The 15,217-nt window shown below is 36.0% G+C and overlaps 2 protein-coding genes across 7 annotated transcripts in view; one reads left to right on the forward strand and one right to left on the reverse strand.

Annotated features, from left to right (window-relative positions):
* DMD (dystrophin) overlaps positions 1–15,217 on the forward strand; it is a 2,143,628-nt gene that overhangs the window by 1,686,691 nt on the left and 441,720 nt on the right. The window lies entirely within an intron of this gene.
* LOC117024375 (calcyclin-binding protein-like) lies at positions 2,847–3,700 on the reverse strand. Its single transcript, XM_033109744.1, has one exon. It carries the CDS (start codon positions 3,680–3,682, stop codon positions 3,035–3,037), a length of 648 nt encoding a protein of 215 aa, XP_032965635.1. The 5' UTR covers positions 3,683–3,700; the 3' UTR covers positions 2,847–3,034.

Below are 15,217 nucleotides of genomic sequence, written 5' to 3' on the forward strand. Positions count from 1 at the left end.
CAAAGATAAAGGAAAAAGACAAATGAGCCAGTATGGCTCTAGTATACTAGTTGCATTTGTATCGAGCAATTTAAAGCTTGCTAATTTTGACATGTCTTAATGCTGTTGAATTGTTCTTTCCACTAGCTGAAATGTTCAGCAGGACTCTTCCCCTATCTGCTGGTTTAAGCAACTTTTCGGAAACATCTTCTGAGCCCCAACCCTCCCCCAGCTAGGATACACACCCACTCCTTTCTGTAAAAAAGCCCAAACTTTTTAGCAGAGCTCCTCGGTCATTTTAATATCATGGCAGACAGATAAGGTGACTCATGGCTAGGGGCTCCAAACTGCCCGCAGTCCCTATATGTCGCAGGGCTGAGGGGAGTCTATATCTGAGATCCCTGTAACCCGATCACAACATGTGTTTCGGCACACTCATTAGGAAGTCCTGTTTCAGAGCATTTATCAACTATGAACTTCTTGAAGGCAATGATTTTGTTCTGTTCTAACTTCTATTCATAACAAGATATATGGTAGGTGTCAATAACTGTTGATTAAAATAAAATGAAATGAATAGCAAATGACTTGTCCAAGGTCAAACATGTATGCAGCTTTATTTCCATTCTCTTTGCTACCCTCCAGTGCCAGTTGTATATACTGATAGTCTACATCTGTAGGCCAGGCCCATCTTAGTTTCTGAAGTAATCTTAGTGGCTCTGGTAGCACAACAAAATACTAAGCCTGCTACCTGGTGGGATTTGTACTTCACATTCTGTGGATTGCAGACTTCATGTTCAGTATGTTGGGAATAAATCTGGGGTACCCAAATGGTTTGAAAGTGCCAGAATTCCTGACTTCCTTTCTTCCTCTTCTCCCCTGGTTTCCCTATTGGTCCAGTAGTTTTAGTTATTTGGATACTATTCAACTCCTGGCAATTTTTCTTACATGTGTTCTCTAGAAGCTGTCACAAGTTAGTGAAGGCAGGATGACATTGGGATATAGTGGAAAAACCATAAAACTAAGACTTAGAAGCCCTGGGTTCTAGTAAAAGCTCTGTAGTGGAATTTAGGGCATATCTCTTAACTTCTTTCAGCGTCAATCTCCTTATCTGTGAAATAAGATTAATGATACCTGTCTTGCCTACACTTCAAGGTTGCTTTTGAGGTTCATATGTGCCCCCCATATAGTCTATAAATCTCAGATGCGTACAGATAACCTATAATATTCTACAGTAAGCTTAATATTTCCAGGATTTAAAAAAAATCAATGACCAGCATTGATACAATCTAACATAATAATATATTGTCAATATGTGTGGGAGTCTCTCTGGTTATTGATGTTAATGGAAGTGTGTATAGTTTCCCTAAAATACGACAGAACTGCAATATAAATATATATCATCAATATATTTTAGCAGATTTATTTTTTTCAGTATAAAGATAACTTGGTCCAAAATTAGGTAGACAACTTTAATTTTTATTAATTTACACATAAAATATGACATCAAAAGAGCTCCTACTTTTAAATCCAAGTTCTTCCTTACATTGAAACTAATCTGTCATTTAGGACGGGGAAACTAAGCAGTTTGAAAATTCATTGGCATCATGGAACTAAAACAGTGGCTTTTGAAACTTCTCTATCAGTTTTCTTTTTCTTTCTTTTTATAAAAGGAGTTATGATATTTATGGGTGAAGCATACTGACTGGCCAAAAAAAAAAAAAAAAAGTAACGCACTTTGCATACCCTCCACTTAACTATTATTCTGTTTTCAGCCACATAGGAACCCACCCTCTTTATCCCTAGGTTGATTTCCTTTCTTGAACATTTTCAGTTCTAAGCTCAGACAAATTGCTGTTGTTCTTTGAGAGGCTACACAAAATAAGTATTGTCCAATGCTAATACTTTGAAATGTGATATTGTAATTACTTACCAAGTGAACATTAATCATTGCTAGATTAGAATGGAATTACCTGTTATATTCACATTAATAGCAAATGAGCTTGCCCTGATTGATGTTCTTATAATGAATACAAAAGGAATTAATAAGGATCTGGCACACACCAAAGGAGGTGTTGTCACTAAGGGCATGCCATCAAAAGGCGAGTCATACTTTATAATAAGCGAGTATTAATTAAAGTAAAATCACAATGAATGCCTGTTGAATTACTTATATTCGCATTACAAAGATATTAGACTGCTGAAATTAATGCGATTGTAATACATTTTATAAAACTTAATAGTGACTCATCATTTAAAATATTTAGGAAGCAAATACTTACTGGTGTTTGTTAAATAGTTATGCCAGCTATTTAGCTTTTTTGAGTAACTTATTAGCATAGGGACAGTGAGGAATAATACCAAATGTTTCATATATATATATATATATATATATATGTATAATATATATATATACACACACACATATATATATATGAACTAATATATATCTTTTTATCTGAAAGTATGCATTTTGTTTCAGCATTTTTGCTTATTTCCAATAGATTATTCTAAAAGGCCTCTAAATTGTAGATGTAACATTGACTAATTTCTGTTTTTAAAAAAATGTATCTGAAAGCTGATCTGCTGTGAATATTGAACCAGATGTTAAAGAACACCCTAGTTAGAACTGAGACTTGGAAGCAGAGAAGCAGAACTAAACCATTCATATACAATTTCTAAGGAGTAAATGAACATACACTTATCAAGGGGAATAAAAATTCAGGCTCTCTTAGTCAAGGTGCTTTCTTTTTTTTTTTTTAATATACCCTTTTTTTAAGAAAAACTTTTAATTTATTTTAAGTGTGTTTTTCTTTTTTTTTTTTTTGAGGAAGTGTTCAATATGCATATTTTATTTAAATATATCCTCCAGTAAGAAATGGAGAATTCATTGCCTTTACTTAGAAGCAGCTTCTGTAAAGTTATCTGTTAAATTTATCTGTGCAGCTCACCAACATGTCCTTACTGGAAACATCAATATTTCCACATCACAGTTCCCAAAAGGACTTTAGTCTCAAAATTCTGTGTCTCCTTTGGCTTGCTTCTCTCTTGATTCTACCTAGGCTTTATTAATGGTTCGCTTCATATCATCATCTCCATCTTCATAAATTTTCTTTAGAACATTCATCAATCCCTCACTAGGATCTGTTTCAATGTCATAGGAGGGCTTTTCTTTCTCTTTGCATTCTTTTTCTACCTGAGTCAGGTACTCCCACTGTGTGTTTTCCGCTTTCTTTCTACATAAGATAATCACTGTATCTGTCTTGACTTTTTTTGAACTGCCTTCCACAGAGGTGGGTTTCAAGAGATTGTTCACAAACATGGAGTAACTCTTCCCATTTAGGTTTTTTACCAAAAGATCAAATGACCTTTCTGTGAAATGCACCTGCACGTTTTCCGTCGGGACTTGATGAACTCCAGTTAACGTAATGTAGATTTTCACAAACTTATCTGACTGATCCCATCCATAGTCACTGATTTTCACTGTATATCCTGTAGTAATGGGAGCAACCACAGCAGCTGGCTTTTCATTGTCAAGAAGTTCTGCTTTCTTCTGTGATTTCTGCTGCATCTTGTTCTTGATTTCTGTCTCAATCTTGGATTTTTCAGCTGTAAGAGCATCACGTACTCTCTTTCTAGTGGTCTTTTCTAGCAACGCCTTTACTTCGTCTAGATCTTTCTGTAGCGCTTCCACAGCTGAAGCCATGGTCGGGCTGGGTCAGGCAAGAACATTAAGTGTGTTTTTCTAGGACCCATCAGCCCCAAGTCAAGTAGTTGTTTCATTCTAGTTGTGGAGGGCGCAGCTCACAGTGGCCCATGTGGGGATCGAAATGGCAACCTTGTTGTTAAGAGGCCTGCGCTCTAACCAACTGAGCTAACCAGCCTCCCCTTATCTTTCTTTTTTAAAAAAGTAATATTTGCAGTGTTCTATGGCAACAAATCTATAGCAGAAAGCAAAGAGTTTTGCATTAGTTGAATGATCAGAATATCAGTTTTATAATTTTGCTACATTGAATATTGTTTAAAACAATTTAGAATGATACTAAACTAGCTATAAAACACATTTCTCTAACATAAGTGTTAGCATGTAAACTAGATTAAAAGAATTATGTCTTAAAAAGAGTGCATGTAAAAACTGGTGAAATCTAAATGAAGTCTGTATTGGAGTTAATAACATTGTACCAATGTCAATTTCCTGGCTTTGATAACGTACGATGGTTCCTTAAGATATTATCATTGGGAGAAGTTGAGTGCAGGATACACAGGGACTCTCCACTTTATTTGCACTTTCTTGTGAGTCTTAAACTGTTTTAAATGTTTAATAGAACTAAATATATAGATATAGATATAGATATATATAGATGCTATCTTTTCTCTATAACCAGTGGCTAACAGCTCAGTCTGAAAGAATGTGTAGAGGTGGTTGGGAACTGCTACATTCATTGCATTTCTGATCTGCACTGAATTGATGATTCTTAAATTAGTAAGTGAATATGTATGCCAGCATATGCTATGGAACATATAAATATATAAGATAAAATGATAGAAACTAATTATTCCTTGGCACGTTGCAGTGGGTCCATTTAACACTGTTTCTGTAGGAAGCTACTATAATTATAAAAATGAGCACAGCCAAACAGCCAAGCAAATGAACTGAAGTTTAAAGGTGTGCGTGAGATTTGAGATGCCTAACGATGAGTTTTGCATTTATTTTCACACATTTTATTGTCCTTTTAGTGTTCCACATTATATGGTACAGGGTCAAAGAAAAACTCTAAAATATGCGTTCAAAACCCTGAGGTGCCCCTCCTTCCAAAAAGGGAGCACCACAATGACTACAGCCTCCTGGGTTAATAGCATCTAAGAACAAACCCAGCAGTTGTACCGGCATGATTTAGCTCCTGCGGTGACGGTTATGATTTTTATTTTATTAATTTTGCAATTAAACTGCAGAGTTAAACTCAACATATTTCAAGCTGTGGCTTTTGTCAACCATCTCACTAGTTCATAGATAACTAGATGTTCAACAACAGCAAAAGCAGAAAGGTATTACTTTTATAGCACCAATTTTGTGTGGAAAAAAAGGATTTTTTTTTTAATTTATTGGGGTGACAATTGTTAGTAAAATTACATAGATTTCAGGTGTGCAATTCTGTATCACATCATCCATAAATCACACTGTGTGTTCACCACCCAGAGTCAGCTCCCCTTCCATCACCATACATTTGATCCCCCTCACCCTCATCCCCCACCCCCAACCCCCTTACCCTCTGGTAACCACCAAATTACGTTCCCCAGATTAATTTTCAAACCCGTGGCCATCCTGAGGGGATTGGAGGGCAGTTGGTGACCACAGGATTTAATTTTTAAATCTGATAGAAGTTCCCTAAATTAGTGTCATTTTGTATCTAAAAAATAAAATAGGTTTAAATAGCAGAGCAGAGTTTTTAAATAGCTACATTATGAGCCAAACCTACCTGCTTATCATCAAGAAGTTGCTGAAGCACCACTTGAATACAGCATCACCGGATATTTAAAAGGCGCTGGGAGAGAGGTTGAAAGGAAATTTCTCTAAGCCCTGGGAATGTTACTTCTAGAAAACAGTGTGTATTTAACAACTTTGTATAAACGTATTAACATCTATCTTATTTTCCTGATGGTGAATATATATTTTGTGATTGGGAACCATGAATATTCCACACCTCATTCGAATAGGAAATTTTTATAGAGCAAATGACATTTGTAAAAGATTACGAGAAATGTACCTTGGCTAATGAAATTATAGTTTTCTTTTGTCTCCCGGAAATGAGTTAGAGTTAGTTTTATGTCTGGTCTGGGATGGCCAAATATGATGTGCCATTTGCTAAAGACTGAACACAGGAGAGAAACTAAATAGAGGGTTGATAGTGGACTAACCACTTTATGATTAAAAAAAAAGAAAAGAAAAGAAAAAGGTCGAGTTGCTGACTTGGTGCATCTCACTTTAGTGGTTAAGTGAACTACTGTCCATCTGGGCACCTTTCTGGCTCTGCCTCCCTGTAGCTGGGCATAATGGACAAATAACCTAGCTTTACAGAACGTTAGATTCCTTGCTGACAGACTTGGAATTCTAAGGTCCCTGTGAGATCCACAGTTCTGTGTTTCACTCAGAGAATCCTTTGCACTGTAGTGGAACATAGTGATAAAAGTATAACTCGGTGTCTGAACACTGGCTATGCTACTTTCATAAGATCAGTGCGATCTTTCTACAAGCTTCTTCACCTCTCTAGGCCTCATTTCTAAAGTGAGGGTAGACATAAAGGTTAATATCATGAAGATTAAATGAAATAACTTACATAAAGCACTTAGCACTATATGCTGCAGATTGTGAAGGTTTGTATATGTTTGTAGCTTTATTTTCTTATTATCATCATTATTGTGATTAATAATAATGAACCCTGATTGTTAGGGCAGTTGGTTCTATCTAGGGTTTCCAGATGGAAATTCCTGCCCATTCTCAGAAATTTTTTTCGCTTTCCCATTCCCGAATCCCGAGATATAAACTTTTCTGTTCTCCACGATGAGTCGTTTCCACAAAGTGATGGCTGATACTGCAAACCACCTGGTTTCAAGGAGCTGATTTTCCTAATTTCCCGACCAACTTTTCTCGGGATTTGGGAACAGAAAAATGGAAAAAATTCCCGAGAACGGGTGGGAATTCCCGCCCGGAAACCCTAGCGATAAATAGGAAAAACGTCTAAGAGATACATTGTGAGTAGTATGTTTATTTCCCACTGTGGGTATTACTGGGTTCAAGGAGCCGATTTTCCCAATTTCCCAACCAACTTTTCTGGGATTCGGGAAGGGGAAAGTGAAAAAATTCCTGAGAACGGGTGGGAATTCCCACCTGGAAACTCTGGTTCCATCCTCTTATCTCATAGTCAAAATAGGTTAAAGGGCTTTTTATCTCATTTCTGATGATGTGTTATAAATACCGTAATTAGCCTCATTTGGATATGGCCCTTTATAGTTTAAACGTGCTCTTTTATGTTACCTTAATAAAATTTCAAAAGTGAGTGTTAAAAAGCCAGATTTTACAAGAGTGCAACTCAGAGAAGAAGTAAATATTTTGCTGAGTTCATTTTTCAGTTTAGCTGCTTCAAATCTTCTCATGTCTCATCATCTGTCCTTTAGTGAACAGAACGCTAACCAGAATACAGCCTTGTATGTATGTATTCATTCAGCCTGAAAAAGACCCCAGGGGTACAAAAATTGGGATAATCCCAATTCCCAGTGGAAGTTAACATATAAAGTACAAGTTTCAGGAGTTCCATAAACAGTATATTAAAATATTGGCCTAGCCATATTCGAATTAGCCTGCCAATATTCGAATGTTTAAAACCTATAAAATTAGCAGGATTTTCTTTTTGCATGCTTCAACCTAATAGTTAAAAGAAAATCATGTACTTTAAAGTTACAAATTTTGCCCAAATATTTTGCAGCAAAAAATAATGAGGAAAATAAATATTGCTAGTAAATTACACCTGGGAAGTTCAAGGCCATAAAGAATTCTGACTCATATAGAACAGTACTTATTTGCAGTCCTCCAGTGGCCAAATTTAAATGATTACCATCCCACCCACTCCTTTACTTTATACCCTGACCCATGCAATTGGCTAAATATCTTGTTAGCGAATTTTTCCTTTCCATAGGTTACTTATATCTGGTTAGAAATGGTGGATCATAAAACTTCACTAAAATGAGAATAGGGGAATTAAAATGATATTTACCCACAAGGAGAAAGAATGTGGGAGTAGAAACGATAAAATATGAGAGCTGACAATTTTTTGGAATATGTAAAGGTAACAGAGGTGTTAGCATCTCTGGGAAAACTGAATAACAAGTACCTAGAACATAGAAAGTCTGGGAATTGGAGCTTTAAGATACTATAGAAGGCAAGGCAGAGCATGGGGCTGAAAGTGGGGGGAATTTGTCAAAAATGTATCTTAAGTAGCAATTAGAGCCCCAAGCTTCTTAGCCCTTTCCATGGAATCAACATCATTGCCTCTCCTCTACCCAACCAGGATACTGGAGCTTTGTTATCCATAGAAATTGTACTAGAAAAGCTTGACATCTGGGGGTATCAGGTACAGAAGAAGGCACGGGAGAGTTTCCACAGTGAAAATGGAAATTAAGTAAAACTACAGGTACTGAATAAGCTCACGCACTTTTCCCAAGGCTCAAGTCCTGATTGGCTCCAGGAATACCAGCGGTAACTTAGATGTTTTCTCAAGACAAACTGAGTGGGCTTAGGGAAAAGACCTATTGATACTCTTATTTGGGGGGTCTTTGCCCATGTATATAGGCTGACATTCACCTAGTGAGAAGCCCTACAAACAAAGCTTATCATTAATTTTTTAATGCCTAAATCCTAAATGTGGATAAGAAACAAAAGATCATCAGACATTTAAGGAAATGAGACCAAGATATAAAAATGGGAAAAAAAGAACTCAGGGAAAATAGATACCTATAATAAATATCCCTAGAGAGATAAGAGAATATATGGGATCCATGAAACAAAAAGAAGATTTTATTAAAAATAAAAATTCAAAGAACAAGGGTGGATTTCTGGAAAATAAAGTTATAATAGCAAAGATTATAAAATTAAATTAAAAGTGGAAGGTAAATCTCCAAGAAAGCTGATAAAATAAAGACTAAGAAATGAACAAAGAAAAGAAAAGCTGGGAGGCTTCCAGTAAAGATGGTGGGATAAGCAAATGCAGTCCTTGCATGCTTTCATGACCACATCAAAATTATAACTAAACTACAGAACAAACAAAAGTGAAGTCTAGCTGAACTGAAGCCCTACAACTAAGGACATACAGAAAAAGCCACCTCGAGACTGGCAGGAAGAGCAGAGACACAGAACAGGATGGTCCCACACGGTATGTGGTAGTTAAAAATCGGAAGGGATATCTCAGCTGCAGAGGTTCCCCCTGAGGAGCAAATGGAATACTCTAAATGTGAAACTTTCTTTTACATAAACTTAAGGGTAACCACTCAAAAAAAAATCCAGAATAAATATATAATGTAATACAAGAAGAAACAGAGGGAAACATCATATAATACCACCACACAGAAATAATAGACAATAACAAAAAGGCAAAGAAACAAGGGAGACACAGTCTTACCAGAAAACCAAAGATAGAATGATAGAAAATCCTCACATATCAATAATCACCCTAAATGTAAATGGACTGAACTCACCAATAAAAAGGCCCAGAGTAGCAAATTGGATCAAAAACTAAACCTAACCATATGCTGCCTCCAAGAGACACATCTCAGCTACAAGGACAAGCATAGACTCAAAGTGAAAGGGTGGAAATTGACACTTCAAGTAAATGGTATCCAGAGAAAATCAGTTGTAGCTATACTCATATCAGATGAAACAGACTTCAGGGTGAAAAAGGTAACAAGAGACAAAGATGGACATTTCATAGCAGTAAAGGGGACTATACAACAAGAAGACATAACAGTCATCAATATTTATGCCCCCAATCAGGGAGCACTGAAATATACCAAGCAACTACTAACAGAACTAAAGGGAGAAATTGACCAAAACACAATTATACTAGGGGACCAAAATACATCACTGACAGCTATGGATAGATCATCCAAACAGAAAATAAATAACGAAATAGCAGCCCTAAATGACACATTAGATGAAATGGACATAATTGACTTTTGTAGAGCACTTCATCCTAGAACATCACACTGTATATTTTTTTCTAGTGTACGTGGAACAGTCTCAAGGATAGACCATATATTGGGACATAAAACTAGCCCTAGCAAATTTAAGAAGAGTGAAATCATACCAAGCATATTCTCTGATCACAAAACTTTGAAATTGGATATCAACTGCAAAAAGAGAGCAGGAAAAAACACAAATACATGGAGATTAAACAACATACTTTTAAAGAACGACCGTGTCAAAGAAGAAATCAGAGGAGAGATCAAAAGATACATAGAAACAAACGAGAATCAAAATACATCCTACCAAAATTTTTGGTATGCAGCGAGAGCAGTTTTAAGAGGAAAATTTATATCATTACAGGCCTATCTCAAGAAACAAGAAAATTCCCAAATAAATAATGTCATGTTACACCTTAAAGAACTAGAAAAAGAACAAATGAAACCCAAGGTCAGCAGAAGAGAAGAAATAATGAAAATCAGAGCAGAGCTAAATGAAATAGAGAACAAAAAGACAATAGAAAAAAATTAATGTGACAAAGAGCTGGTTCTTTGAAAAGATTAATAAAATTGACAAACCCTTGGCTAGACTCACTAAGATAAAAAGAGAAAAGACACTAATAAACAAAATCAGAAATGAAAGAGGGGAAGTTATCACGGATTGCACAGAAATACAAAGGATCATCCAAGAATACTATGAAGGCCACCAAATTCAATAACTTAGAAGAAATGGACAAGTTCTTAGAAACATATAGCCTTCCTAGGCTGAATCATGAAGAACTGGAAAATCTAACTAGACCAATCACCAGTAATGAAATTGAATCAGTCATCCAAAACCATCCCAAAAGCAAAAGTCCGGGACCAGATGGCTCTACTAGTGAATTCTACCAAACCTTCAAAGAGGATCTAATATCTGTCCTACTCAAACTCTTCCAAAAATTGAAGAAGAGACAATACTCCCTAACTCATTTAATGAGGCCAACATTACCCTGATACCAAAACCTGGTAAGGACAACACAAAAAAAGAAAACTATAGACCAATATCTCTGATGAAAACAGACGCAAAACTCCTAAACAAAATTCTAGTTAATTGAATGCAACGATGCATTAAAAAGATTATTCATCACGACCAAGTGGGGTTCATTCCCGGGGCACAAGGATGGTTCAACATCCGCAAATCCATCAATATGATACATCACATAAACAAAATAAAGGACAAAAATCACATGATTATATCGATTGATGAAGAAAAAGCATTTGAGAAGATACAACATCCATTTATGATTAAAACACTTAGTAAAATAGGTATAGAAGGAAAATACCTTAACTTAATAAAGGCTATATGTGACAAACCCTCAGCTAATACCATAATTAACAGTGAAAAACTGAAGCCCTTTGCTCTACATTCAGAAACACGACAGAGCTGTCCCCTATCACCTCTGCTTTTCAACATAGTGTTGTAAATCCTCCCCAGAGCAATCAGGCAAGCGAAAGAAATAAAAGGCATCCAAATTGGGAATGAAGAAGTTAAATTGTCATTCTTTGCAGATGACATGATGTTATATATAGAAAACCCTAAAGACTCCACAGAAAGCTATTAGAAACAATAAACGAAAACAGTAAAGTTGCCGGCTACAAAATCAACGTACAAAAGTCCATTGCATTAATATATACTAACAATGAAATCTCAGAAAAAGAAATAAAAAAATTGGTTTTGCAATTGCAGCAAAAAGAATAAAATACCTAGGAATAAACTTAACCAAGGATGTGAAAGACCTATATGCTGAAAACTATAAGACATTTTTTAAAGAAATTGAGGAAGACACAAAGAAATGGAAAGACATTCTGTGCTGATGGATTGGAAGAATCAACATAGTTAAAATGGCGGTATCACCCAAATCAATAAAAAGAGTTAATGTAATCCACACGAAAATCCAAATGACATTTTTTAAAGAAATAGAACAAAAAAATCATCAGATTTGTGTCGAACCACAAAAGACCCTGAATACCCAAAGTAATCCTAAGAAAAAAGAACAATGCTGGAGGTATCACACTCCCTGACTTTAGCTTGTACTACGGGGCAACAATAATCAAAACAGCATGGTATTGGCAGAAAAACAGACACACAGACCTATGGAATAGAATTGAGAACCCAGAAATAAACCCACATAAATATGGACAGATAATTTTTGACAAAGAAGCAAGAAACATACAACGGAGAAAAGACAGCTTCTTCAATAAATGGTGCTGGAAGAATTGAAAAGCCACGTGCAAAAGAATGAAACTGGACTGCTATCTGTCACCATGTACCCAACTTAATTCAAAATGGATCAAAGACCTAAGCATAACACCTGAAACAATAAACTGCATAGAAGAAAACATAGGTACTAAACTTTTGGACCTTGGGTTCAAAGAGCATTTTATGAATTTGACTCCAAAGGCAAGGGAAGTAAAAGCTAAAATAAATGAATGGGACTATATCAAACTTAAAAGCTTCTGCACAGCAAAAGAAACCGTCAACAAAATAGAGAGGCAACCAACTGAATGGGAGAAGATTTTTGTAAACAACACCTCTGATAAGGGGCTAATATCCAAAATGTACAAGAAACTCATACAACTCAACAACAGAAAAACAAACTCCCAATTGAAAAATGGGCAGAGGACCTGAAGAGACATTTCTCCAGAGCAGACATACAAATGACAAATAGACATATGAAAAAATGCTCATCACTAATCATCAGAGAAATGCAAATAAAAACCACAATGAGATATCACCTCACCCCAGTCAGAATGGCTATCATCAACAAGACAAATAGTAACAGGTGTTGGAGAGGCTGTGGAGAAAAAGGAACCCTCATACACTGTTGGTGGGAATGCAGACTGGTGCAGCTGCTATGGAAGGCAGTGTGGAGGTTCCTCAAAAAATTACGAATAGAATTACCGTATGACCCAGCAATCCCTCTCCTGGGTATCTACCCAAAAAATCTGAAAACATTTATCCATAAAGACATGTGTGCTCCGATGTTCATTGCAGCTTTATTTATGGTGGCCAAGACATGGAAACAACTGAAATGTCCTTCGATAGATGAATGGATAAAGAAGTTGTGGTATATATACACAATGGAATACTATTCAGTAAGAAAAGATGAAATAGTGTCATTTGCGACAACATGGGTGGATCTTGAGATTATTGTGCTAAGCAAAATAAGTCAGACAGAAAAAGTACAGAGCCATAGTATTTCACTGATATGTGGTATATAAAACTGAAAACAACAAAAGAACAAAACAAACAAATGAAGAAACCAAAACTCATAGACAATAGTTTAGGTGTTAACACAGGGTAAGCGGGGAGGGGGGCTCTAAAAGAGGGTAAACGGTCTAATATATGATGATGGAAAGAGAACTGACTCTGGGTGGTGAACACACAATGTGATGTATAGATGATGTGTTACAGAACTGGACACCTGAAATCTATGTAACTTTACTAACAATTGTCACCCCAATAAACTTCAATTTAAAAAAAAAATAGTCATGAGGATGTAAAGTATAGCATAAGGACTATAGTCAGTAATATTTTAAGAACACTATATGGTGTCAGATGGATACTAGATTTATCAGAGTGATCACTTCCTAAGTTATATAAATGTCTAGTTACTATATTGTACACCTGAAATTAATATTGTGTGTCAACTGTAATTGAAAGGCAAAAAATATATATTTTTTAAAAAGAAAAGACGGTAAAATTAAAGAATCAATCCAAGAAATTTAACATTGGCTAAAGGAATTTTAGAGAAAATATAGGGAAGAATTTACCAAAAACAGGAGACATGTATATATGTGTGTGTGTGTGTGTGTGTGTGTGTGTGTGTGTGCATGCGCGCGTGCGCGTATATATACACACACACACACATATGTACACATATGTATACATGTATATATATTTATAGTTATATACTGGGTATGCCAAAAAAAGTGTATACAAGTGGACACTTGGTCAACATTGCTCGAGCAGTAGTTCTCCATAATCAGAAGTGTCGGGTAACCACTTTGAGCACGTCTTGTAATTGCAGAAGTCAAACGTGACTTGTATTCATCTTTTGTTATTGGTGTATATTGAGTATTTCAATTTTAATACAGTCTTCCTTTCTTAAAATGTGCATACATTTTTTGGCACCCTCTGTATATGTATGTATGTATATAAACATTTCCCAGAAAGGAATATAAGTTTTAAGATTGAAAGTGTCCCCCAAGTTCCCAGCACAATTTCAAAAAACAGGCTCTTCAAGACATATTACGTGACATTTCAGAACAGCAATAAGATTCTAAACCTTCCAAAGAGAGGAGGGGAGGCAGTGGAGTGGGGGGAGAGAGAGAGAAATTGACAAGACAAACACCGTGTCACTAATGAAGGAATGAAAATCAGAATGACATCAGACCTCTTAACAGCAATGCTAATAGACAGAAGCTAATCAATCCATATCTTATAAGTCTTAGGGAAAATAATGTTCAATTAAGAATTAATGAATATATAGTCAAGCATTTAAGGTGTCAAAAATTTACTTTCCTAGTACCCTTCCTCAAGAAGTTACTAGATGAGCCTTATGAAAATTCAAGAATTAGGCAATAAGAGGAAAACATGGGATCTAGGATACAAGAGAGAGGTGAAGGAAAGCCTAGAATTACAGCTGTGCTGTGCAGGTCTAGAGAACAATCTATTTCCGAGCGTGTTATGGACAAGCTATTCTGATGAAACTTCCTATGCAAACCAACGAGAAATGCAGAAGCTATAATGCACGTCCATTTAAAGCTGAGCTGAATAAATCAGACAGAAAAAGTCGAGAACCATATGATTTCAGTGATATGTGGGACATGAAACTGAAAGCAGCAAAGGAACAAGACAAAGAAACAGAAACTCATGGATACAGACAATAGTGGTTACCAGACGGTAAGGGGGGTGGAGGGTGGGAAATGAGGGTAAGGGGGATCAAATATATGGTGATGGAAGGAGAACTGACTCTGGGTGGTGAACACACAATGGGATTTATAGATGATGTATTACAGAATTGTACACCTGAAATCTATGTAAAATTACTAACCATTGTCACCCCAAAAAATTTTAATTAAAAGAAAAAAAAGCTGAGCTGAGCCCTCAAAAAAGTAAGTAAAATATCCAAGAGCTAATAAAAGAGGAGCCAAAATCTCACCCTGGTGGAATTTACTGATAAACAAGAAACTTAGGTTCTAATAGCCTGTTAGGGATAGCAGGAATGACCAGGCTTAGTTGAATAAGAACTGAGATCTCCATAAGAAATTAATACCTTCAAAGAGCTACACCTGTAGTGAAAAAGCAACACTGAGGAAAGGAAAAATCCATCTAGTATCAGCAAGAGGAGATGTGAACAAAACTTGTCCAATTCAGCCTGGGTTCTGAATAGGGAAAATCTTTCACTGTGGAATCTGAAAAATCAGGATTTCTCTCCTATGTTTGGAGTCTGAATTAATAGTACCTTTG

Source organism: Rhinolophus ferrumequinum, chromosome X, assembly GCF_004115265.2.
Source record: "Rhinolophus ferrumequinum isolate MPI-CBG mRhiFer1 chromosome X, mRhiFer1_v1.p, whole genome shotgun sequence".
Taxonomy (NCBI): Eukaryota; Metazoa; Chordata; class Mammalia; order Chiroptera; family Rhinolophidae; genus Rhinolophus; species Rhinolophus ferrumequinum.